The sequence below is a fragment of the Hippocampus guttulatus genome, chromosome 22 (assembly GCF_054856545.1).
Source record: "Hippocampus guttulatus isolate MCC_2025c chromosome 22, RoL_Hgut_1.0, whole genome shotgun sequence".
In the NCBI taxonomy this organism is placed as follows: Eukaryota; Metazoa; Chordata; class Actinopteri; order Syngnathiformes; family Syngnathidae; genus Hippocampus; species Hippocampus guttulatus.
This window is the reverse complement of record NC_141282.1, coordinates 8389842-8415935: the sequence shown is the minus strand read 5'-3', so window position 1 is coordinate 8415935 and position 26094 is coordinate 8389842. Positions and strand designations below refer to the sequence as shown.

At 53.6% G+C, this 26094-nt stretch overlaps 2 protein-coding genes across 11 annotated transcripts in view; both read right to left on the bottom strand.

The window, feature by feature from the left end:
- Positions 1 to 8803, bottom strand: usp6nl (USP6 N-terminal like). Of its 7 annotated transcripts, none has more exons than XM_086103259.1 (14): positions 8637 to 8803; positions 6836 to 6928; positions 5422 to 5495; positions 5203 to 5282; positions 5073 to 5112; positions 4920 to 5000; positions 4747 to 4854; positions 4557 to 4666; positions 4436 to 4484; positions 4260 to 4380; positions 3958 to 4199; positions 3769 to 3868; positions 3526 to 3678; positions 1 to 2243 (listed from the first exon to the last, which is right to left on the bottom strand). In XM_086103259.1, the coding sequence occupies exons 2-14, from the start codon at positions 6837 to 6839 to the stop codon at positions 979 to 981; spliced, it is 2427 nt and encodes an 808-aa protein (XP_085959385.1). In that variant the 5' UTR covers positions 6840 to 6928; positions 8637 to 8803; the 3' UTR covers positions 1 to 978. The 7 variants fall into 7 exon arrangements, with proteins under 7 accessions (XP_085959385.1, XP_085959386.1, XP_085959382.1 ...); XM_086103260.1 differs by lacking the exon at positions 8637 to 8803 and adding an exon at positions 7797 to 8520; XM_086103256.1 differs by lacking the exon at positions 8637 to 8803 and adding an exon at positions 7418 to 7677.
- Positions 8804 to 10201: 1398 nt separating this feature from the next.
- The window catches only part of celf2 (cugbp, Elav-like family member 2), a 35856-nt gene continuing 19963 nt past the window's right edge, over positions 10202 to 26094 (bottom strand). Inside the window, exons 5-15 of one of the 4 annotated variants that reach the window (XM_086103261.1) lie at positions 25038 to 25086; positions 23351 to 23485; positions 21111 to 21190; positions 19309 to 19470; positions 18483 to 18546; positions 17259 to 17399; positions 16064 to 16189; positions 14460 to 14666; positions 14223 to 14366; positions 13944 to 14098; positions 10202 to 13542 (exon numbers count right to left, since the gene is read on the bottom strand). In XM_086103261.1, the coding sequence (XP_085959387.1) occupies positions 13971 to 14098; positions 14223 to 14366; positions 14460 to 14666; positions 16064 to 16189; positions 17259 to 17399; positions 18483 to 18546; positions 19309 to 19470; positions 21111 to 21190; positions 23351 to 23485; positions 25038 to 25086 (1236 nt within the window). In that variant the 3' untranslated portion in view covers positions 10202 to 13542; positions 13944 to 13970. The remainder of the gene's footprint in view (positions 13543 to 13943; positions 14099 to 14222; positions 14367 to 14459; positions 14667 to 16063; positions 16190 to 17258; positions 17400 to 18482; positions 18547 to 19308; positions 19471 to 21110; positions 21191 to 23350; positions 23486 to 25037; positions 25087 to 26094) is intronic. The other 3 variants (XM_086103262.1, XM_086103263.1, XM_086103264.1) reach the window with 3 other exon arrangements.

Sequence of the window (26094 nt, the reverse complement as noted above, 5' to 3'; positions counted from 1 at the left end):
TTTTCCACTTCAACTTTGTTTATTCAGCAAAAATATTCAAATGCACGTGTGCAGTTAGTCTTCGGACAAAGAAAACTTGAGCAATGTCAAACAGCCGAAACAAGACGCAGCATTCAAATGCGCCACCGTCGCATTTTGCCTTCCGCAAGACAGTAGTCCACTTGACAGCGTTGACAAAAAACCTTAACGCGAGTTCACACAAACTTTGACTGCAACTTGTCCAAGTCAAGATTAGAGCATCTTCAAAGACAAACATGAATAACAAATGTCAATTATATATATTAAAAAAAACAGCATCTAAGTTACATTATAAATGTAGCGATGCCACCAGACACAAAAACTGAATATTAGCCCTCACAAATGCAATTTGTGTTTGTAATCATCAACAAAAAAAAAGACGGCGGTCCAGTAGTCACAGTGCATTAAAACAAAAAAATTGCACATCAGTTCATCAGGGATCAACGCGTTGTAGTCAAAAACTAAAAATGGAGGTGTTTGAAAGTCGCGGCGAACTTGAGTTCCTTCCTGTGCTTGCAAGTAAACCCTGGTAGGTGTTAACTGAGCTCCAGTGTCAATTTGTACTAGTAACAAAAAAATAAAGATGGAGGCTCACTTTTCATCTGCAAGAATATTGACAAACACACTGTACATATCCAACTTTAAAAGATGTAGCCATCTCTCTCCCTCAACACACACGCGCGCACACACATAACGATGCCTCTTGTTAAGACTGGCACTCAAAAATAAAATTCAATCTTCAGCCTTTCTTTGTAAGTTTTAAATTAGCGGAAAGTAAATAGGTAAGAGGCTGGCGCGCCTCTGATTTGCCTCCGGCATGGGAAGCGGCTTGAGCATTCATGCCCAAGTCAGTAGTGAAAAAACACGGCGAGTAGGAAATGGCTGTCCTACCAGTGCACTGAAGTGCACAAAGAGCCAAGCGGTACGTGAGCGTGGGCGCTCGAGCGGCCTTCCCTGCGGTCAGAGCAGCATGGACTCCTGCATGGCGAAGGCCTCCTGCGCGTGCCTGTAGTACTTCCCTCCGAACAGGCGGGGGAGCTGTTGGGGCATGAACCCCCGCCGCGTCCCGCCGCCTTCGTCCTCCGGGAACTCAAACGTGTCCACGGGAGACATCTGGGCTCTCTGGAAGCTGGGCGAGCGAGGCATCCCGCCTAGAGACTGCGGCGGTTCCTCCGGGCCCCACTGGGACCCGGGGATCCGCCCTTCCGGGGGGTACTCGGCGCGCCCCTCGAATCTGTAGTCCAAAGGGCCGTGGACGTGAGCGGCGGAGGTGAGCTTTTGCAGGTAGATGGGGGTGGCGGCGCTTCCCAGCTGCAAGGGTGGCAGTCTAGGACTGCGGCGGTTGGGCGGCGGCTCCCTGCGGTGGGTCGCCAGGTAGTCCATGAGGGCCCGCTCCGGGGAGATGGTGCCGGCCGGTCGCCTGGCGGCGGCATAGGTTTGATCCCCGGCGGCCGCGTCGTAGTGTCTCGACCCTGGGTGAAATATGGGGACCTGAGTGGGGGCCTTGTAGTGGTTTTGATTTATGGGGAAGCGGTTCTGGACTCCCGCTGGCTGATGGTGGGCAAACGACAGCGCAGGAGGGTGCGAGGGCATCCTGGATTCAGAATGCGCTGGAAGCACATTCCCGCCGTACCCAGGGACTCTGGCCGCCACGCCGTACGAGAGTGTCTCATTCCGAGGAGTCCGCATCCTGGTCGGGGGTCTCTCCAGCTCCAGGATCTCAAACTCCGGCTCCAGCAGTCCCGGTACATTGTCGTACTGGGAGGCGTTGGAACCGCGCTCGGCCCGCCGGTCGTCATCCTGGCCGTCGTGGGCCGGGATAGGGGCGGGAGACGGCGCCGCCGCCCGCTTCTCTCGGGCCGCCATGGCTTTGGCCGCTTCCAGCTTGGTCTCGGAGGGTTTGAACCAACGAGGACCAACGTCGCGGTGAGCAACGGAGGCGGCGTCGGGGTCGTGGTCTCTCTGCGGCCCGGGAGTGGGCGTCGCCCCCCGTTCTGGCCAGCGCAGCCCGTTGGAGGCCACCTTGAGGTGACCGTCCCTGGCGTCGGCGGCCTTACGCCGGCGTATGGACTTGTCCGGCGAGTCCCGGCGGAAGCGACTCGGCACCGGAGCGGGTGCCTCCGGGGGCTCGGCCGGCTCCGCGTGGCTCTGGCCGTTGGCCACGTGGTTCACTTCCATCTCGGGAAGCTGCCCGAGAGGCTTCTTGGGGAACTCCTCATCTCGACCTGCGAGACCGCAAACAGAGCAACCGAATGAAAAGTCACACGGGGAATCCGGCGGAAGGCAAAGTCGTTCGCGGAGGAGGCGGCGCAGAGTCACAACACAACGGGGGACATGGAGTCATGCAAGTCCACTGGCGAAGAAGGACAGTTACGTTCAGTGACACAAAACTGAGAGACACTTTGGGTCTTAGGATGAGAGCCCTTTTGGGAAGATGCCTCGGGAACCAAACGGGCCCCCCGGAGCCTGACGACGGGGCGGCGGTCGCCGCGACGAGTTCAACACAAGCGCACGTTCACGTTGCTTCGTCAAACCGGCTTCGAGAACGGAATTTTCAACAACTCCTCTAGGGGGCGATGATCCTTGGAAACCAGCCCAAATGGCCGACTTCCTGTCTCCCTTTGGGCGTGGCCTCTTGAGTCTACCCATGATTGACAGGTTGAGCATATTTCATGTTTCTAGGTTCAACGGCCTTGGAGAGCTGAATTTCTCAAAGATGGTCATTTTTAACTGGCAGGAGAACGTGGTGCCCGGTTGAGTACCACGATTTTTCTTTCTTCATCGCCATCGAGCGCAAGATTATTATTATTATTATTTTTGGGCGGGGGGGGGGGGGGGGTGCATTATTTCAACAATGACGGCGACAAGAAAGAAGCAGTGCCAGCCAATGAAGGGGCTCCACAACAAAGCAAGGCATCTCAAAGTAAAGGTCGTGCCAAGTAAGGCCCGCGCGCTGGACAGACAAACCACACACAGGACGGACGGACTGCCAGACGGATGGACATGGGAAGAGAGGGGGGGGGGGGGGGAGCAGTCAGGAAATCCCACCGGTTGGCGTCGTAGGAGCGAATGCGGCACCCGCTCATCGCCACCTTTTTGTAGTGCTTGACTAACGTTTGTTCAGAAGAAGAGCAAGGAGAGAGGAAGGTTAAGCAGAAGACAAACAACAAGCCCCGCACTCGGTCGGCCGCAGCCGCCGCAAAGCGGCAAGCTTGCAAGATGCAATTGTTTCGAATTTCGGTGTGCCTGCAAACTTCGGTCGGCTGAAATGACAGCGAACGTCAACCGGGAGTGACAAAGAAGCAACTTGGAACGAGCGAGACCCTTTCATTTTCTCCATGTCTCCCGTTCCTTGACAGCGGGCGCTCGGCAACATTTTCAACAAGTGCGTCGAAATGTCAAACGCGTTGCGCCCCTCCGCGCCGTCTGGCTGAGTGCCGAACATCGGCCGGCGGCAAAGGGGGGGGGGGGGGGGGGTTCACCCTACTCCGACTTCAAAAGCAGTACCTGGCGCGGGCAGCTCCAACTTGGCCCTTCGGAGCTCCGCCATGGAGACTTGCAGCTGCTCCACCACAAAGTCATCATGGAAAAAGAAATTTTTGGACAAGGTCACCTGCAGGAAGTCCACCAGCTCCTCCATGGTCAACTTCAGCAGGTGCTCTGGGGACAACGCAGCCGAGCTTACATCCGCTGCCCAAATGAGGCGCGCCGTTCTCTCTCCACGCCGGCGACGGCGCGAGGCGGACTCACTCTTGTGCAGTTTGAGGACGGTGTAGGACATGGCGGGAAGAGTCCTCTCGCCCTCCAGGATGTAGATGTCCCAGATCCTGAGAGTGAGAGTGAAGGGAGTCTGGGAGGACAAAAACAAAAGGGCAGCTCTTTACAGCGGGTGGGGGCGCCGCTTCCAGAGGCGGGCTGCGCGTTTTGCCGAGCGCTCACTCTGTCCAGGAAGCACTGGAAGAACCACTTCATGGTGTACAGGCTGGTGAGGACCTCCTGGCTGTCCTGCAGGAGACGCAACCCGTGAGCAAGGCACGCAGGCGCTCGGCAGTGAATTTCATCCTCCGGGAATGGGCGATTTCTCACCAGGTGACGCTTGAGCTTGGGCATCATCTTCTTCAGGATGCGGTCGTGGTGCTCCTGGAAGCGCATCAGCTTGGGGAAGCCGGGGACGAAAAAGCCTAGGCGGGAAACGGACGGCATCAGAATCCGCCGAGGGCGAGGCGGCGGCGGCTCCCCACCGTGCATGGCGTGCTTGTGTCCCGACAGCAGCCTGACCAAAGCCCAGAAGGCGTCTTCTTCGTTCATGTAGATGAGCAGCAGCGCCGTGATCTGACTCATGCCCTGGCAGTAGCCGACCTCCTGCAAAGACGCAAAGCTGCCTCTCTGGCTCCGGACGTCTTGGCGCGGGACTCACCTTGTTGTACACGGAGTAGGCCGTCAGCACGTGGAACAGGGCCTGCTGCCTGCGACGGCAAAACAAAAGGCTGAGAGGCGAGACGGGGCGGAGCCGACGGAGCGCGTCGCCGGGGACCCACTTGACGTCGTAGCGATGCATGAACATGATGTGATCCCTGTAGGTGCGGTTGACGTCCAGGTCGATTTGGCGCACGTCCGGAGACGAGCCCTTGGCTCCGGCCTTCAGCTTCTGCGGAGCGCCCGGAGGCGGCGCCGAGGTCAGCGCGCCGGCACGGCAACCACCGAGGCCGCGAGCGGCGCGCTTCCCACCTCGTAGAAGTCCTTCTTCTCCTCCTTGATTTGGGGGACGTCCAGCAGCAGCGACCAGACCTCGCCCCGGAGCTGCAGCGGGATCCCCTTGTAGACCCTCCGCGCCAGCTGGGCGGGACCACAAATCCAGGTGGGACGTTCGGAGGGCCGTCGCGCGAGCGTCGACAAATCACCTTTTCGCTGTTCTTGTATTTGTCCCAACTCTTCAGCATCTTCAGCCACTTGGCGGTCCTCTCCAACTCCGTGTGCTTGTGCTGCGCGGGCCAATCAAGAAGGGGTTATTCGCAATCGACGACGGGTGCCGGGAATCGGGCGAGACCGACCACCTTTTCCTCCGCCGCGTCGTAGGACGGGAGCTCCTTCTCGCTTCAAAACAACAAAGAGGGAAGGCCTTTAGCCATTTGCACCCCCCCCCCCCCCCTTCTCCTGGCACTACGTGTGTGCGTGCGTCCTTACTGCACAAAGCCAAAGCGGTCGATGACCTTGTACAGGTTGAAGTCGATGTCCTCCCAGGGCTCCACGGTGGCCTCTTTGCCCTGCGACGACAACGATGACGACGACACGTTTTCACGGCGGCAACTCGACCGGGAACCGTCGGCATCTTGTCCCAGCATCTTGACGGCCCGGACAATGTGTGTGTGTGTGTGTGAAATGTGCAGAAGAGAGCATGCCAACCTTTGCGTACTTGGCCACAATCTCGGCCCGTTCCTGCTCCAGTTTCACAGCGGCATCCTGATCGCTGTCAGTCGCTGAGACACACACACACGACATGATATAAGGGAGAATGAAGACAAAGACGAACAAAAATTGGAACGAAAAGCATGTTGAAAATGCTCCACTTGTTGGCTCTTGGTGGTCTGTTTGGAAGTTTCTCAGGTAAAAGTGCAACCTGAGCAAATAATTTCGTACCTTTGTAAAGGGGTGGGAGTGTTTTTGTTTATTAAAATGGCAAAGTCGCTTTTTTGGTGAGCTCAACCACAAAAACAACTTGGCAAACACGGTCATGTTTCCATAGCGACCACCACCAAAGGAATTCCAACTGACCTTTTTGGACACGACAGTCCTGATGTCTTCAAAACAAAAAGGAGAAAAAAAACGCTTGCAGAAATCTCAGTTGAAAACCACATTTCGAAAAACAAATAACGGCTTTAAAAATAACATTTAACAAATAACGCTTTGAAATGTTGCTCGATCACTCACCGCGAATTGCCATTTCCCCCCCCCCACCGATTCAAGCCATTCCAACAATGACGACACCGCACCGTTTGCCCTGAACTATGACGCCATCAGAATTCAACAACAATCATTTGTCTGGCACGACGCACACACTCAAAAATGATGGTTGCACTCCTTGACCCCTAAAAAGTGACCCCGCCTGACCTTGGAGTCCCGAGCCCAAAGGTGCGGCGTTGTCGTTACCTTTTCGGCAGCCTTCCGGCGGCGGGTTCATCCCTGAACGGCACCCTCGCGACCCGTGCCGTCGCGATGGGGCGGGGAGATCCGAGCGCCGCAAGCGCTCGCACGTGTTGCGCCCGCCCTTATTCCCACTCGCGACATTCCCCCAGCCAAACAACGACGAGGACTGAAGGAGCGCACAAGGCCGGCTCTGTTGGACGGCCGAGCGCCGCCGCGGACGAGGGGCTTTCACAAAGAGCGCAGTTCAGTTTCTCCTCGCCCCGACGTGAAAAATGCGCTGAAGGATAACAAGACTCAATGCAATGGAGTGACCAGCATTTTGTCTTGGGAGCATTCTGGGGGAGTTTCATTTCCACGCTAAATTTGGGGGCGCGAGGTGGGCATGAGCACTCATTAAAGCGCTCATGCCCCCAGGCTTCATTTCCTCTCGCTGCCCTGTTTGCCTCCAGATGTAATCACAATCCAGCGAAGCTTCCTTCCTGTCTTGAACCTCCGCCCGCATCCTCGCTCCGACAACACACACACACACACACGTCTTTCATCAAGACAAGACAGAAAACCGTCATGACGTGTCATCCAAACAGCCCCGACGGGATGACCTTTGAATACGCCCGTTTAACTCCATTTTAAGAATCATCAGGAAAAAAGTCCCAAATTCAAGACTTCAACTCACTCATGATAGGAGCGCGGGGGTGGGGCGCGCCGGGCCGATCTCCGGACGGGTGCGCTCGTTCTCCACTTTCTCCTTCCTCGAGGCGCTCATGACCTGCACACGCAAAGAAAATGACTTGGAAGGAAGCCCGAGACGCCACCGCATTTGCGCCGCACACACATTTGGAGTCATTCAAAGACAGAGCCGCATCTTTTTCTGTTGGCAGTCAAACTCCGTTCAGAAAAACAACTTTTCGGCTCAACGGGCTTTGGCTCCGATGGCGCTTTTCCACCTAGGAGGCGCTCAAAGCGCTTCAACACTGACTCCTCGTTTGCCTCCTGGTGACGCAGCATCCGGAGCAACTGGGGGTTCACTCTCGTGTTCAAGGGCACTTTGCCTCGGTTACAAGGGCCGGGGATCGAATCCACTACCTCAGAGTTGGGAGACCGCCACTCGACAACCTGAGCCATTGAATCTTGCCTGTGTGTTAGCTTGTGGGAGGATGTCAAAATCCACTCATTCTTACTTGACCCCCCCCCCCCCCCCCGCACCAAAAGCCAAGGACACAATGTTTCCAATAAAAGCTGATCAGGCAAATAGTACCGGCCTGACACATCCTGCTGCTGTCATCACACACCGGGAAGGCGGGCGCAGAGCCCACGACAACCAGGGCATGCTGGCCGGATGACGTTTTCCTCGCCTTGTACTGGTTTACTGGGTCACACTTCGACACACATAAAAGTCCATTTCTAAGCGCAAAGCCTCCAACTGCAGCTAAGCCGCATTACCCTGGAGGAGGACGGCAGCGATGGAAAGACGCACCACTCTCAAGCAAAGTGAGATCACTTCCTGTCACAGTTATCAGGACGGCAGAGTCAACAATAATGTCATATTTCCTAACAGGGTTCATGGCCGTTACAGGAATGAGAATCGCGTTTGTTGAGAAGAAATGAAATCTTATTGTGAAAATGTATTGCTTCACCTGAGCTTCGTCCACGAACTTGACTCTCGTCCGTCACAACAGCAACACCGTCTTTCTTCCCCACACAGAACAAGCTTTGTGTTCACCTTTCGTCAATTCCGATTTTTTTGTTTGTTTGTTTATTAAGTGCGTAAAATAAGGGAAGCGTTGGATTATGTTGACACCAACATCGAATCTGCGTGCGAGCACCCTGCGCGCGTCATGTTGATCGACAGCTCGTCTCGGCCAATCGGCAAACTCGGACTCACGAGACAGCCAGTGAGAAGGCACGAACGGGCGGCGTTGGCGGAAGTTGTCGACCAATCTAAAGCAGAATTGCACTGGTTTACCTTTCGAATTACACCTCTTAGCCGTCTTTGGACGAGTTTTTCATCCACACGATTCATTACAATGACTTGGCTCTCTGCTAAGCACAGCTCGAGAAGTTCCCTACACGCACGACACGCTTTTCAATCATGACATTTGTACACGACAATTATTTTGAAGGAAGACATCGGAAGACGACTCGGGCTAATCGGCTAGCTCCACACTTGTGTGTTTGCTCGGTAGGCCTCGGTGAATACAAACAAACACCAAGTTTACAATTACAAAACTGACATCGCGCTCTTTGGCATAGTGGAAATAAAGCCGCAGAATAAAATAAGACTCTCAACAGAGTCCAATAAAGCCATGTTTTGAGTGGACTGCCACTTGACCAAGCTCGAACGGAGCGCCGTGAGTCAATTCAGCCCGCGGTGATGCAGTGTCCCCTTAACCCCTCCTCCCTGACAGATGCCCCAAGCCCTGGCGACAATTTGACCCCCCCCCCCCTTTACTCAGTCGACCACCACCGAGCCTCACCTTGCGTTCAACTCGACGCCGGCACGGTTCCTTCCCTGGCCGGCCATGTGTACCAGGAAGTCTGGGCCACTTCTCAAACTGCCGCGGAGGTGGACGTCAGGCAGCCAGGTAGCGATGCGCCGCCCGCGCGACCCCTCCGCGAGCCACTTCCGGGCTCACTTGAATGCATCAGTACAAGTGGACGCCAACGTTAAGTCCCCCTGCCATTTTTTTTGCCATCACTGTACCCCACCCCAAAATATTCCCACTTTTCAAAACTATAATTTCTCACCGAAAAACAACCAATCAACCAAAAACATGACAAAACAGCAACCGAGTTTAACTCATTTGGAACGCCAACATTCGAAATGTCACTCGTGCATCACAATTGTTTACTTAAGTTTAATTTTGCACTTGTCGGTCAAAAAGTGACACTATTAGAGGAAAAACGTTACTGATAAAACACTGGGCTCTCTCCTCACGGACCCCCCCCCCCACCCCCGCGACCCTTGTGAGGATAAAGCGGGTGGGAAAATGGATGGATGGACTTTCAAGAATGCCGAATAAATGCTGCAATTCTTCTTTGGAATTTGCATTGAAGTACCCCAAGTAGCCACAAGAGAGCAGAAAAGTACCGTTAAAGCACAACAAGTTTTTTTTTTTTGCATTTAGAAATGTACCGTCACGAATGAAGAAACTCACCCGACGATTTAACTTGTGCCTTTTTCTGTGTGCAAATCTTCACATGACACCTTCCTGTCCATCCGTTTTCTTTTGATCTTTCTGGACGGTGACCTGGATTTCTTCCTTTTCGTCATCCGGCATGACTCTGACGACGCTTTCATGTCTTCCATTGATCCGCTTTGCGAAAAATAAAAATTGGCTGCCAAGTGTGAGGTCCTTTCGTTCTTGCGGGGGGGGGGGGGGGGGTCCGGGGTGCGCGTTTTGGTTATTTTATCATCTATCCATTTGAAATTCTTGAAAATTTTTCGAGGCAGTTCATTTTATTGATACATGTTTATATTAATTGAGTCGTGTTTATTTTCTTTCGAGAAATATTTTAGGCTTTTCAATTTATGATTTTTTTAACGCTGAAATATTTGTTTTTGACAAGAAATGAAAATGATCACAGAAAAATCTACATTCAAGAGAGCGAATTATCAAAAGAAAAATACATACAAATAAGAATAAGGGAACACAAATATTGTGGGAAGAATCCAGATGAAAATAATACAACTATCTATTCAAAAGTAAAAAAAGGGGACACATTCAATGAAAAAACACTCCCAACAAAATCAATTGCAACACCTGAAAATGAGGACACGAAAAGAAAATGATGGCTACAAAGAGTGAAAACATGTAGAACAAATAGGGCAGGAGAACGAGGTCACCTAACCGCCCCCCCCCCCACACCTAAATAAACAGTCAAAGAATTTTCTGCAAAGTCGCCAGCTTTGGAATTTGTGTTCGTTGGAGGTGGCAAAGCACCAAAGTGGAAGACGAAGGCAAGAAGACAAGCCCACGCGGAGCTCGACACGCCATACGGCCTCGCCGGCGGCCATGCGCGGAAAAGAGCAAGGCGGGACCAGTGGTAGGAAAACATGGTTTTAATATAGGAGACGGAAGAAAAAAAAAAGGCATCACACCGGAATAAACGTTGACCAAACGAAGAACAAAACAAAAACGCTGACCCTTTTTTTTTTTTTGCTCACACGTTTGGTAGACAGAGAAAAACGGCAGAAATCCAAAGAGCGAAAAAGCAAACCCGACAACTACTTGTACTCGTGTTCTTCCCCAAAACGAATACGCACAAGAACAAGCCACTCGAGAGCACTAAATAGTTGGGGGGGGGGGGCATCCGACGACCCTTTCGGTGACCACACCGGGAAAAAAGGTCGCGACCCTCCCAGAGGAGAGAAAGGGAAAAAAACCCCCAACAACAACAACAAACCAAAAAAAAACCGTGGCAAAGAAAAGTCAAACTTTGACGGCATCGGGCCGCACAGGCAGCGCTTTGTTTGTGGGATGGTTTGTTTTTTTGTTCCTCTCCTTTTCCCCGTTTCCTTGAATGTCCAGTATAAAAGTAGTGGCACTGGTACAAAATGATGCATAAGTACACTCGATTGTAGAAATGGGAAAGCCCGCACCGGCAATCGCGTTGTTGTTGTTGTTCCCCATCGGCGGTGGCCAACTTTGGCTTCGCTCCACAAAAACACAACCAAGAAAACCACTTACCAAAATTTTTTTTTTTACTCTTGATAGTTTTTAAGAGAACAAATAAAAATCGAACGAGAACAAGCATCATTTGGCAAAAAACACACACACAGACATTTTCTAGATGCTTCAAAACACTCGACGAGTCAAAATGCAAAGAAACCACAAGCTGGGGATTTTTCTTATCTCCCCATTTTGTTTCCATAAATAGCACTTAGTTAACCATGTGATTAATTCAGGAAAGCTGACAGAGAAGTGACAAGATCCAAAGTTACAATCGGCACGAGAGCCCCCGAGGCGAAGTGAAACAAAACGAGAACAACACCCTCTTGAAAAACAAACAAAAACAAACCCAGAGAGGAACCGCGCTTGTGCTTGTCAAGTGAACGCCTCCTTTTACTTCAACATCTCTTCAGCCACACAAATATCGATCGATAGATAGAAATAGTGTGTGCGTGTACTCGGTATATGCATTCGAGTTTGAATGTCGCAGTCGATTATTAGTCACTTTGGTGGGGCGCCGTGAAAAAGGTTTGAGAAACATCAGTCAAAAGGCGTCTTGCCGTACGATTCCGTTCAAAAGAAAAAAAGACAGCTTTGGAAGAGCTGTCAACCGTCGAGTCCGATGTACCACTTGGACCAAAAACCTTTGCATCTTTTTTTTCCCGGTTGCGTTCAAAAGGCGATTTGTTTTGTTGCCGTTGGGACAAAAAGCGACGAGGCACGCCATCCTCCCTGCTTAAGGCCAGTGGTGAGCGGGCTTGTCGTGTAGAAAAGAAGCATGCCTTGGATGGGGGTGGGGGTGGGGGGCGGCAAAGTAGGCGCGCGCGGAGGGAGATTTTGTGCTCGACGAGTGTCCGAGGCGAAGCTAACATGCGTGCGCGCGTCAGTACGCTGGTGCATGCTAGCGAGCGCCCGCGCCCGCGCCCGCGCCTGCGTGTACAGACGCGTGTCCGCTAAGGCTTGCTCAGGAGCGCGTTCGCAAAGTGTGCGCGTGGTTCCCGCGGAAGCGTTCGCACTCGGGGGCTCTCCCACACGACACAAGCAGAAGAAGTAGAACAATAATAACGACAACAACAACAACAAAGTGAGGTCTTGCACAAGAGCGTGCGCGCGTGCGCACATGTCCAGAGATATATAGAGAGATTTATATTTATATAGATTTATATATAGATTTATGACACATGGGCACTTTTTTTTGTACATTTCTACAAAGAGAACAAAAATCCAAATAAAAAGCAAACGGGACATTTTTCTCAGGCAACAAGACCACAAGTGAACAAACTCTTTTGTGTTTTTTCTTTCGAAAGCGAAAACTTCTTAAATATGAAAACACTGAGAAGAAAATACGTATGGTAGCAAATCATCATCGTGTCACAAAGAGAAGAAGAAGAAGAAGAAGAAGACGACGTCGACGGACGCACGCACGCACGCACACGCGCTAGGCAGGAAGTCGCGTCTTCCCAATTTGGAACTAAACTCACTTTTCGGTTTGTTTTTTTTTTGTTGTTTGTTTTTTTTTAAATCTCGGTTATAAGACAAAAACACACACACATCTAAATATTTGGTTGCCATCACGTAGACAAATCAAATCATGACATTGATGCTCCACAAGGTGACATTAAAGATATAGATTTATAGATTCATTTCCATCGATATAGATTTGACTCATTTTTATAGAGCTAATTAAACGACAACAAGATAAGCAAGGGAAAAAAAAAAACCCGCAGCACATTGCTAGGAAAGGCTCCGGCCATTGTTCAAGTAAATTGTTTTTTTTTTTAAAGTCTTCTCTTAAAAAAAAAAAAAAAGCCCAAAATAAGAAAAAAAGAAACATGACACAATTAAAAGTGTCTTGGACTTGCGATGATGGACTAAAACTCACGAGAAGCACCGACGTTTGTTTTTCTTGTGTCTTTTTTGGGTTGTACCTCCATACATTGAAAGAGTAGAAAATATAGGTCATCTCATCATGTGCATTGAAACCACGGATTGTCTGTCTGGGAATCAGTTGAGCAAAAGGTGACACAAGTAGGTAGCATTCACCCCCCCCCACCCCCACCCCCCCGTTGTTGTTCCCTTTGAAACTACTCTACAAAAAGTGGTTCTCTATATAGACTTTAATGAGAAACTCCTTATCAAAAACTTTACACGGCCTGAAAAATGTAAAAAGAGCTTCAGAGTCCAAACTGTGCGGAAGTAGTCTTAAGCTGGGCCACGCGTGCGTGGGCGTCCCCCTTTTTCCCGCCAGGGTGGGGTATTTATTCATTTTTTTGGTTTTTGTTTTTGTGTTTTTTTTTTTGTCAAAAGTCACGCAAAGGAAGAAAAAGAGGAAGAGACGCTAGAGGACAACAAAACAAAACAAAACCAATGCACCCCCCCCCCAAAAAAAACCCAAGAAGACAAATAAAATAAATGGTTTTCGTACGAATGAGTGCAGCTTTTGTGTTCCTTTCACATTGATTTGCGGTCATCACCTCACCAAAACATCCACATGAGGTCACATGCAAAAACACAAAAAAATAAAATAAAAAGTGAAAATCCAAAGAAACAGTTCAGTAGGCGTCAGCATAGGCGGGGAGCTTGGCTCAGCTCAGGTGAGAAAAATCACCAACCTTGAGACCCTTGGTTTTTGTTTTTGTCTGGCGGCGTGGTGAATGAGTACATTTGTGGGTTTTTCTTATCGGGGAAGGGGCGGCCTACAGATGATGTTCTGAAAGAGGCAAAGAGAGCACAACAACAGCAGCGTTACGCACAACACCACCAACGATTCGGAACCCCAACATTTTTTGTTGTTGTTGGTGTCCGGGGCCACTTTTTGGTCATGTGAAGGAAGAAACAGGGTGGGGGGGGGGGGGGATGTGACAAAATGGCGGGGGGTTCTAAATAAAATTATAAAAATAATAATAATAAAATAAAAGCCAGCGGCACAGTCACGCTTTCACGGCACTTTTTTGGGGCTACGTGCTAGCTTATTCCGCATTTTTGGCTTTCCTCGCCGACGTGACGCTTTGCGCATCTGTCGTTCTTTCACATTGATCGGGCCAAACGAAGATTTCAAATCAACAACCGATTTCAGGTTTGCCGCCACGGCACGCGGGCATCGGCACTTACCCGAGCGGGGCCGCGGCGGCGCGAACATCAGTAAGGTTTGCTGTCGTTCTTGGAGCGCTTGAGCTGCACCTTCAGACGCTTCATGCCGATCTGGAAGCCGTTCATGGCCTGGATGGCCGCCTGCGCCGACACCGGATTGTCGTAGCTCACGAAGCCTGAAAAGCGGCGCAAAAAGACGCGTACAGGGGTCCCGTCGCCGTTTTGTTTCCACGAGGCGTACGCGAGCCATTTGACAGTGAGGCATCGCCGCCTTTGCGCCGTGGGCGGCGAGGCGTTTACCAAAGCACTTGCTGAGGTTGGTCTGTTTGTCGATGAAGACTTTGGCGGAGACGACGTTCCCGAAAGGCATGAACATCTGCAGGATGTCCTGGTCGCCAAACTCCTGCGGCAGGTGGTAGATGAACAGGTTGGCGCCTTCGGGACCTGCGGGGTGGGACGCGGCGGGCCGCCGTCGTCACGGCAACTCAACAGAGGCCAACGGAAGCGTCGGCGAGCGAGCGGGCCGGGCGGGCGTACCTTCCTTCTGGCTGCCGGCGGCGCCCTGCTGCTGGAGCAGCGACTGGCCGTAGAGCGTGGGCAGGGCGGCGGCGGCGTACTGTTGGATCCCTGAGTAGGCCTGCGTCAGCGCGTCCATGGTGCCGGCCGCCGCCGCCGCAGCCGCCGCCGCCGCCGCCCCGTTGGCCAGCCCGCCGCCGCCCAGGCCGCCGTTGAGCGCCGCCATACCTGAGAGCATTTGAGCAACTTTACGTCAAAGCCAACAATAAAGAGAGGAGAGTGCGCTTACTCGTTAGCTCAACCGCGTCGTTTTTGCCAATCTTTTCACACGCCCGCGACGCACAAACATCACATCGGCGCGACGGCCGAATCGCAAACTGTCGCCCGTGAGGCTCCGAAATGTTGCGGCGGTTGCGTTCAATATGGGGAAAAATGGCTGCTCGTTTTTGTCAATGTTAGCAGTTGTGGAAAAGGGGACAGCAATTTGGGGGGGGGGGGCACTTCAATGAGGCCAGGAATGCGCAAGGAGATAAAAGAGAGAGAACGACAACGAGATCCAGCCGATCCTTCTTTGTTGCCGAAAGCGGTTCTCTGAAGTTTGTGGAGGATTTGCAAGTCCGACACCTACAGGACTTGCGTGGAACTCCTTCGACAATGCTCCAATGTTGTTTGAAATCGAAAGCTGCTTGCCGCTTGAAGTTAATTGAGTCCTTTCATTGCTTTTTTGTCCCTTTTAAACATTTCCATCGACCGCTCGCTGTTATTTGCCAGCCTGCGGCGAGCGCGGCGAGGGGGGCGGGGGGAGTTCGAGGTCACTCAGCACGTGGTGCCTGCGGCTGTGGGGTGAGGGGGGGGGCGGTGACAGAAGTGGAGTCATCCAGCGCTCATTAGTGGTATGTCACGGCTTCTTTTCACCACACAGTGCAACTTGTCTGGGGGGCGGGGGGGAGGCTGCGCCCTGTCGTCTCGCCGTCAGACACGAGCAAATAAATGATCAACGCAGCGCTCGGGATTATAGGTCACTCATTTATTCTGGGATAATTGCACCACTGACCTTTGCAATTCAATTAAGGTTTAGATGTGTTTAAATGAGGGCGAGTTACGGGGGGTGCTTAAGACCCCCCCAGTTGAAGGTTTTGTATGTGTGTGTGTGTGTGGGCGGGGGGTGGTGTTGGGATTACTACAGCGGATGCGCTAAAGGTCAGCGGGGAATAATGTGGTGGAATCTAGCCTGTCACAAGAGCCGATGAAGACCCCAGAAAACGGGGGGGGGGGGGGAGTGCAGATTTACATCAGCGGCCTCTCGTGGAAAAACAAGAACAACATGTACACTTCCTGTCAGAGGGTTTTAGTCATTAATGCAGCAGTTGACTCACCGCCTACGGTTCATTTTCAAAGGCCTGTGTCGAGGTTTTAAGGGAGGCAAATTCATTCTGCGGAAAATAACAAAAGCAAACTTCCTGAATGTGCGTATGATGAGTTGGTGAAGCAGCATGTGGGTCATTGCCTCAGCTTTTCAAAGCCCCGAACGTCACAAAACGTCACGGCCAATGGGGCGCTCTCGTAGGTCGCGGCTGGCCGGGCGTTTCCACGAGCGCGGGGCAGATGGCACCACCAATACTCACTGTTGACGCTACCTGCTAGCGCGTTAATGTTGTTCAGGCCGACGGTGGCGCCCGCCAGTCCCTGCAGGGTGCCCAACGACGTCAGCGAGCTCATGGCGCCTGCGCCGGAGCCGGCCGGGGCGCCCCCTGCCGGGCACACACAGGAAGAGCAAGAGAGCGGACGCCGTCAGCATGAGGAATGTCTGCCGGGCCGCGATGCCGAACATCGCCGGCGAAAAAGCCCAAAGCCGACAGCAAGTCCACATTGCCGCAAAACAGGAAAAGTTGGGCGAGCAACAACAACAACCCAAAAAAAGAAGAAACAAACCGACCAACCCCCCCCCACCCCAAAAAATAAAACAAGAGCACGACAAATACAATAACAACGACAAATGCTCTCTGAGCGGGAACGGCCCCAAGCGCATGAGGTGATGATGGACGGGTGGTTCCATGCAGGCCGGTGCGCCCGCCGGCGGCCAGCGGGTGGCGGTAGTGAGTTGCGACTTCCACCAAGAACAACAAGAAAAAAGGGACACGTGCTCGCGCGTGCCAAACTCGTAGACCCGCGTGCTTACGCAAAATGCTGACCCAATCTGTCAGCAACTTTTGTTGATCCAATTTCAATTTTTATGTATGGTTCCACAAAAACATGTCCCAATGACATAATCACATATTTAGCAACACTCACGGTCACAAGTTTTGGTGACAGTATCTCCAAATTTTTTCCAGCAAGTTTTTTTTTGTCATTTCAATTCACAAACATTTTTGTCTGATCTAAATTTCCCATTTTTCGCATCCACAATAACAATTTTAAAATAATTGTGTGTGTGTGTGAGAGGGAGAGAGAGACACACACACACACACACACACACACACATATAATTTCTGTAACTTTGATAAGTTTGTTCTCTAAATACTGCAACCGCAAAAGATTGCTGATATGCATTTTGGGTAACCACAGCAAACACCAGGCCAACCAAGCAGCCGAGAGGCCGTTGAACTCGCCCAAAATAAGCGGACCGACAAAAGCCCAAAGAAGGTGAGCAAACACAAGCGGACTCACTCACGCACGCACGCACGGACGGAGGGACAAGGGGTGTCACACAAATGGCTGACGGGTGATCGGTGGCATTCGGTGGCAATGTCGGTGAATGATGGCGAGGACGGCGCCTCCCGCCGGGCTCGGCTGCGAGAGCCGGCGGGGCTGCGGCGTTACCTGGGCTGGCCAGCGCTCCCAGGGAGGCGGCGCCGGAGGACAGGGCGTTGGCGGTGGACGGGCTGGCGGAGTTTTGGGCCGCCGCCGCCGCCGCCGCCGCCGCCAAAGTGGCCAAGTTCTGCAACTGCAGCGCACTCATACCTGCAGAGAGAGGCGAGCCACAGAGTCTTCGGTCAAGTCTCGCGCCGGCTCCCGGGCGCGGTTGTCGAGCGGCGAGGCGCCTTGCCGCCGCCGTCGCCCGGACGACGCGTGAGTTGGTGGATGGGTCGTATATACGTCGGGCCGTATATACCGCTCCATGGCAACACAAACGACAAGCGCGCACACTCACACGCACGACGGGAAGGCACGCCCAGGTGCCAGGAGGTCGCCAAAACAGCGCAAGGATGGCACCGACTCTGCAGTGAGCGGCCCTCAACAAAAACACGCACGCAAGCCAGGACCATGCGTCGAACTATAAAGCAACAACTCTTGTTCAAAAGATTCCAGTCGTGTCCGAATGTGAGCACCAAACGGCCCATGTACTTGTGTGACCTTTGACCTCACCAGTCATCGGTCCAAGGGCAACAAATGTCAGGACAAAGACACTTTGTCAAAGAATTCCAGGAGTGAAGGGAAACGGGTGACAGAGTCCCGGCGGTGCCAAAGCTTTCGGGACGAGGCCAGTCAGTCGGTCGAAAGACTTGCGGCAGAGGCAAACGCAATTCCAAGCGATTGCAGCCCAAGTTCCGTTTGGTGGCACAATTCCCCGGCAGAGACGCGTTCTGGAACGGGGACACTTGCTCAAAGACTCCAAGAAATCCAGGGCGGGCCGCTCTGTCAAAGACTCCCGAGACCAAAGAGAGACCAAAAGACGAGGCTCCCCTGGCGCATCGACGCCACCGCGCGTCGCCCTCGTTGCTCCTCCTCCTCTTCTCATGGTTGACTTTTCTCCAAGCGACCATTCAACAAGCGCCTCAAGCCAAAGAGAACACACTCAACGGCGCCCCGCTCTCTCTGCGCACGTGACGGATGGCGGCGTGACCCCGATGGCGGCATACTTCCCGTCTGGCCTCATTACGAGATGGAGACAAATCTTTGCGAGGCTTTATCAATCTTTGGGGCCGAAAGACCCGCGCGCCAGGGCCCGGCTCCGTGCGGCCACTTCATCCGCTCTGCTCTTTGCTCGCAAAAAGACAAGAGGGCGGCGCTCCAAAAACCCCGCCGGACCCTCGGCGGACTCACCCGCCATCTGCTGGATCCCGCTGAAGGCGCCCAGGTTGCCGGAGGAAGTCGCCTGCTGCAGCAACTGTGCACAAAGACCCCCCCACAAGAAATCCAAGATTCAATTCAAGTATTGAGCAGCGATCCGGTGTGTTGGCGAGCTAACGATGGCTACATTCTAAAAAAAATGCAGCTTCCTTTCGGAGGGCTGCCGGTGCGGCCGCGTGAGAGTGCCTTGTTGTCAGCGGTGGGCGAGCTGAGAGATTAATAAAAAAAAAAGCCCAACTGGCAGCACGGCTCCCTTTTCATTTCGTCTTGCGGGGACGGGGGTAGTACATGACAAGGCGCTCGGGGCGGAGAAATTTGTTTTCCATCGAAAGCCGCCGCGTCGTAAACCTTCGGCTCCGGTCCGAGCGGCGGCGGCCGCTCGATCGCTCGGCCGCGGCCAAAAGACGGATGAGAGCGAGCGGCGGAAAGAGTCCAACTTTAACGACGGCCCGCCGAGAGCTCCTAAAAATGACTCCGCTTCATTTTTCCTCCTCCGCCTGCCCCCGCTGCTCGTTGCCTCTATGTCTAATTTGGGAACGCTTTGCGGCGGGGGTTGTCATGGCAACAAAGACGAGAAGACCTTTAAAACCGCTCATCCTTTGGGCTGAAACAAAAAGCCGAATTTAGCTCCTCGCCTCTAAGAATAGCGGGACCCGGCCGGCTTTGTTCTCGGGTGGCCGAGAAACCGTCGGGCAAAGATTTCCGTGGGATTCAAAGAGCCAGCCGGCCAGCAAATCTTTTGCTCCCCCCTCCTCCCCCCCCCATTATGAGCCAAATGTCCAAAAAGAGTGGTCCTTACGGCCAAGTACTGCGGGGTGAGACCGCCCAGGCCCGTCAGGCTCCCCCAGGTGGTGGCGCTGTTGAGCTGCTGCATCTGCTGGGCCAGCTGCTGCTGCAGACGCCGCTGCTCTTTGTCCTTCTGCGTGTCGGCAAACTTCACCACAATGGGGGACGAGCAGCCCTGCGGGGAGGAGGAGGGAGGTGACGGGGGGGGGGGGATCGGCGGCATGAAAAAGAAACACTTCAAAGGGTGGAGGGGGGAAAAAAAATAAAGCATTTGCGTGGCTCTCTCGAGTCACCCCCTAATCTTGATCTTCAACTCAAAAACGGTGCTGATCTCAAAGTCATAGTGATGCAACGCTGCCATCGACATGCGTCTGCTTGTTAATGCAGTGGCCGGCAACCTCGATATTCAGACAAAAGCCGGGCCAGTGACAATCCCTTTGAATTCAAACTGATCTAATCATGTCATGCGGTGAAAAAAAATGCCTTCTTGTAAGATTGCCCCTTTTTTCTCTGAGGCGCGCGCGCACACACACAGTGCAAAACGATGTCTCGCATCGCCGCACGCACATGGCCCTCCACACAGGAAGCTCGACTCCAAAGCCGGAGGGCTCCACAAGGGCTCAGTTATCTCCGAGTCCAGAAAGAGATTTCCCGACTTCTCCAACTATTTCATCATCATCATCATCATCATCTGCGCGTGCGCGCGTGTGCACGCGCGTGAGAGCGACCGGACGACGAGGATGACCGGCGAGCACTAACTAACAGGTCCGCAAGAAGATTGAGAGATTCTGACTGGCAGGAGTCGCTTTTGTTTGCGCCAGTGATTTGCTGGATTTGTTTAGATTTTTTTTTTTTTTTGAGAGGGCGTGCAGAAAGGCAGAAGGGCACGCGAGGGGTGCGCGGGGGGCGGCGCCAATCGGCTCCTTGCCATCCGCCTTCATTTGGACCTGACATTCAGGTGGCGCCTGAATGTCAGGTTGTAATGAGATGCCGGATACGACACTGACAGGCCTGTCAACATACGCGCACATGCACGCACACTATATGTATATATATATATATATATATATATATATATGTATATTAGGGGGGGGGGGAGTTGGACTGAAAAACAAGTTAAAAAAAAAGACTTTGTCTCGGAAAAGCCATTGTCATGCGATAGCAATTTTTCCTCCCTCAAAACAAGATGCGCATCCACCCATGAACAGGCGTGCTGAAACGCAGCCAAGACAATAAGCCGACTCTATTTACCAAAAGTCAGTGGGAGCAAAAGTAATTACTTTTAAATTGCAGAAGCTGACCAAACCAAAGTGGCTTGTTGCTCACCAAAAAGTGCCAGTGTTCGCCACGCAAGTAGTGAACAATGTGCGACCATTCGAGCCGAATAGCGACACTCTTTCCATCGTTGCGAGAAACCTTTTCAATTCACTCTGGGCCTGCCATACGCAAGCATCACACGCTGTGCGGCGGCCTCAAAGGAGCAACCCATCGATCTATACAGATAGTTCTCTCTCTCTCTCTCTCTCTCTCTCTATAGATACACTTATATCTACGCACACACAAAGCCTGTTATTAGCAGCGACTCGCGTGCCTCTAACTCTCTCCCAACGGCAAGCCCGTCAGCCATGTCGACGAGTGGCATCCAGGAACCCCTTCGTGGGGCGCGTCGGCTGCAACCGAACGAAAAAGTCTTCGGGAATGTCCGTTATCGGATTCAAAGTGGCGTTGGACGCGCGCCGAGCGGTACGCCCGCGCGGGGCCGAGGGACAGACAAATTCATTGCAACGGCGAGTGCAAGATGAGAGGGTAGCGTACCTCCATGGTCTGAGACTGGTGCATGGCTTTGATTGCATTCTGTGCCATAGCTCGGGTGGAAAACGTGACAAAGGCACATCCTGTTGGGAGGGAGGTGGGGGGGGGGAAGGGGAAGGGGGGGCGAGGAGGGGGGGCCGGTGGGACAGCGGGAGGGAGGGAGGAAGGAGGGGAGGGCAGGAAGAGGAGGAGGAAAGACGAGAAAGAACAAAAACAAGACAAAAGGGTTGGACACGTCGTCGTTGTAAAAAAACCCACAAGAGACCCAAAAAACAGAGAACGGGACGACGAGCGTTGTCGGTCGCTATAGCAACAACGGCGGGAAGCAAGCACGGCGTCACGACAAGCGCGGCCCCGCCCTCTTTCCGCGTGACTCCACCTCCCCCTCCGTCCGGGATGGCCGCGAGGGCGCGCGGGCGAGCGGAGGAGCTCAAGCGACGAACGGAGCCCCCGCGGCCAATTTGAAATCTGCCGGGCCCGCCCGTCACGACAGGAGCCGCCAAAAGCTTCCCGATCGGAGGCGACGCGAAAGCTCGGACGCGGCGTTTGGCCATTTTCATTCGGGTTGACGTCCGCCCCCCCGTTCCCATCGGCAGTCGGCGATCGGGTGATAAAAGTCGGCGGGACCGCTCGGGTGCCGCGACATCGCGCCGGTTCTTTGTTTGAGCTCGCCAGCCCTAAAAATAGCAAAAGTAGGCGAGCTCCCTCGGCCCGATCCATATTTTATTCATAGCGTGACGGCTCCTCGCCATTTTTCAGAGCGGCTCGACGGCGCCGGGACTTGCGGGGACGTTTTTGGAGCTGCTTTATTGGCCAAAGCGGTCGGGGGTGTTTTGTTGGCTCGCCAAAAGCGACGCAGCGGTACTTCCTCTTCGCAATCGCCAAGTGCGCCGCCCGGACGTCGAAAATATCGATCGGGACAAAAGAGCGGCGCTGTGGTGGCTTTAGGTCAGCAGGACCAACGGCTACGGGCGGCGCGCGCGGGTACGGCCGGGCTGCTTCTTCTGGAATTGGGGGAGAGTGGAGCACGCTGAAAAAAGTCCACGCGGCGGCAAAACATCCACAACAGCTCCACAATTACCACACAACAACAACAACAACACACGGCTGACACGGATGACACTGAAGCTGGCGTGACGGGAGGAGGAGGAGGAGGAGGAGGACACACGGGAAGCACAGGCGGCGGGTTTGAAAGGGAGCTCCACTGAGCGACGAGCTTGTCGGTGGAAGGCAAGTCAATCCTCTTTGGAATGGTGAATTCATGCGTGCCGGTATTTGTCCTACACCGGAGATGAAATGGACGCTGCCGACGGGTCCATGGCCCGGCCCGAAATCCCCTCCCACAAAGCCAATTCAACTTTGCTCGCATCCCTGTCATGAAAAGACCAAAGTCCCCCCCCCCAAAAGCCAAGTCTCAAGAAGCGCAAGTCTGCGCTTTTCACTGAGAGATGGAAGCAGAGAGCGATCAAATCTGGAAGCCTTTTCAGCTTTTTTGCGTCTTGTCACCTCGAAAGCGCTCGGGCGGCTTGACGTTTTCTCGTCGCTAATGAGGGGGGGGGGCAAAGGCTGATTTGAAGTTGAGCGATGATGACAGGACCACAGTGAGTTCAGGCTGGAAGGTGAAGCACATGTAGAGGAGTGATGTGGTGGGGGAGGGGGGGTGAGTGAGCAGGGGAGGGGGGGGGGTTGTCAGGAGAAAGGGGGCGGGGCAGAGAGGGAAAGATGCTATAGAGAGCCAAAATATTCCCAGCAGCCACAACAGCCCCAAGATGTCACTCCAAGGTCCACGTCGAACAGGACACACGTCAGTCTCAAGTCTCAGCCCAGCCCCCCCCCCCCCCCCAAAAAAAAAAAGTATTATCGCCCCCAAAATGGTACAAGTCGAGTCAAGTGATGACGAACCTTGATGGGACTCATCAAGTGTTGTTGGGGAGAGCTTCATTGAAACGATCAACAACTGAGCGTTCCAAATAAAAAGTCTCAAGACTGTACTTGGCCGTGTGCCGAACTCGGCCAACGGAGAAGGAAGTTGAAGAGTGACTGAAGAGAGAGAGAGAGAGAAAAAAGTCGGCACGACCTCGTCAAGAGTCGCGTGAATTCCGTCGGTCTGTCAATGCGGAGTCCCGATCCGGGCGGAAAAGTCGCGCGCGAGGAAGTCGAGGTCCGGGTCGAGCGGGGAAGGTCCGAAAGGGGCCGTTTTCTGGGGGCTGTTGCGGCTCCCGCCACCCGGCGACGCAACGCACCTCTGCTCAGCCCGTCGGGGCCCCGCAGGATCCGACACTCCTCGATCTGGCCGAACGCGGAGAACATGACCCGGATGTCGTTCTCGTTGCACTTCTTGGACACCATGCCGATGAACAACTTCCGGTCTTCCACCGCTGCGTTGGGAGGACAGAGAGGGAGCGGACGGTCACGCGGTTGCCCGTCGCACTTCGAAAGGAGACACGGCGCCGGCCCCCAAAATAAAACGCATCACCAACGTCATCCTGATTTCCATTTCACAAAAAAAAAAAACGCGACGCGACGCGCCCGATGCACCCGAATCGTCCCCGACCCCTTCCGGAACCCGCCGCCACTCATAGCGAGGCAAAGGAAGCAAACGTCTGTCGCCTCGACGCCGCGCCGGCCGCTCCGACTTGCGTCCGCGCCGCCAACCCGATTCCTTCTTAATGAGGCGAGTGTCAGCGGCGGGCGCAAGGCGAAGCGCATGAGCGCTTCGCCGCGCTCTGGGAAATCAATAGCGCGCTTGTTTATTCGGCTCGGCGGATTGTTTGTGTGTTTAAAAAGGAGAAAGGAGATAAGTGGCGCTCGGCTACGCCGACTCTCATTTCCTACCCGTCTAGGCCACGCCGCGCGTTGCCAACGGCCGGCAATTGATTGAATCCGGAGCGGATCGCGTGACGCGCGAGACGCGGGCCGCTACGCATCTTTGGGGAAGGGCGCGCGACTGGCCTCGTCTTTCAGGCCGCGAGGCTCGGCAGCGAGCCGTTTAGGCTGCAATTTGCCCGAGGTTCGGAGCTCTTTTCGTTTGGCGTGCTAGCGCAACAAACTCTGTCCGCGGCTAACTTCCGAAATTCCCTTTTGCTGCTCGCGGCTTTGCGGTGAAAGCCATCAGCAGCTCGCTAGAAGCTAAAGTCGTGGGAATGTTTTCCGTTTGTCGGAGTAGCACGGCGGTCTTCGCTTACCGCAGCCCGTTCAGCTAGCTAGCTGTCCTCAGTTGCCTCCGCCGGTTTGTTTTGTCATAGCCCGACGCCCTTCGTTTCCCGCGGCCCATTTGGTAGCTCGGAGGCGCGGTGTTTTCGCAGAGACAAACTCGACTGAGGTGAAATGCTCAGTTTCTTTCTGCTGGCGGCTGGCTTGGAAGCGAAATCCACAAGGCCTCCTTCACAACAAACCCGAAGCTCAGAGCGAGTGTGAAATCGCGAGCTCACAGTAATCCGAGCGGCAACTTGAGCGGCGACGTGAGGGACCCTCACGCCATTCGGTTTACAGCAGTCGCTCGCTCGCTCGCTCTCTTTTTGCGAACCGCCTGGACGCCGCGATGTCGGGCGGCGGCGCGGCGCGGCGCGGCCTAATAGAGCCCGCGGCAGCCATTCATCACGCTAACGCCGGCTTTATTTCCAGGTCGTTATCGTTAAGTGGATGGATACGCGTGGACCGCGCGGCGCTCCATAACTCAGCGCGCCAACTTTCCTGCTCGGGTCGCCGCCTAGAACTGTTTTTTTTGTTTGTTTTTCTGGATCATTTTTCATGCAATCCCAAAAAAACATTTTTTTGTTCCTTTCCAAAACCACAAAAGATCAACTCAGATTGCGTTTTCTTGCTGCACTTTTGGAATGATTTTTTTGGGTTGTGTTTTTCCTGTCAAAATCACGACTCCGTTTTGTTCTTTTCTGGTTTTGGAGCGCGTGTGCACGCGCGCCCGCTCACCGTTGGACTTCTCGCTGTCCGCAGGCTTCATCTGGATGGGGTGGTGCATCTGCAAGAAGAGAAAAAAGATTCAGCGATCAACGAAAATGCATTTCGCCAAAGCCGTCGCACTCGGACGCCAAGCCCGGAGTTCGGGCACCGGAAGAGAATCCACATTTGCTTCGGTGACCCGACGAGGACCCGAGCGCGCCGGATGTTTTCAACGGAAAAGAATTCCCCAAGGGATGGGGAGGGGGTCAAAAGGGACAGCCCGCCCCCCCTGCCCCTTTTCTTTTCTTATTCTCGCTGCGTCCGCTTCCTTTATGGAGGATTATGTTTGCCGTTTGATCTGCGGAGAGACGGATGACAGGGATTCTCCGAATCTACTGCCGAATCAATCACACTCAAACGCCATCCGGGTGCGCGTGCGCCCTTAGGCTCAGTCATACTGGTCTACAAGACTTTGATCATCCAATTCTGTCCTGCACACACACACAGACTCGCCCACATCTTCGCACACCAAGTCTGCCTCTTCTTCATCCTCCCCGTCCGGCAGTTCCCAAGTCTGCCTTAGGGGGGCGGGCTAATGAGAAGCATGCAGCGCAGCCATTGCAGCTCTCTTCAAGATCAGATCTGCTCTCGGAGCCCCACCCCGACGAGACAAAAACCCTCGGCCGATAGATTCACGGCAGAAATGATGACGTCAATTTCTTCAAAAGTGCTGCAATATTTCTTCCGCTAACTCGGAACAAGGCTGCACATACACACATGGGGGTGGGGGCTCTTGGTAGGTGGGGGTTGCTTAGGGTCAAAAACATGACTTGGGTCCACCGTGCTTACAATATGTCAAGCTGCAGCTCCCGCACACCTATCGAGTTCTTTTGCAAAAAAATAAATAAATCTGCCAGTCGCTTGCTAAGACGCCAACACCCCGCTCGCCGCGCGTCCCCCCCCTGCATTCCGCCGGCCTCCAAACATCCTTGAGAGGAAGCTGATCAAAGGCCTTTCATCGAAAGAAGGCAAAGCCAAAGTGCTGCGGGAGCAAGGACGCGTCCTCCATTCCCCGCCGTCCTTCCCT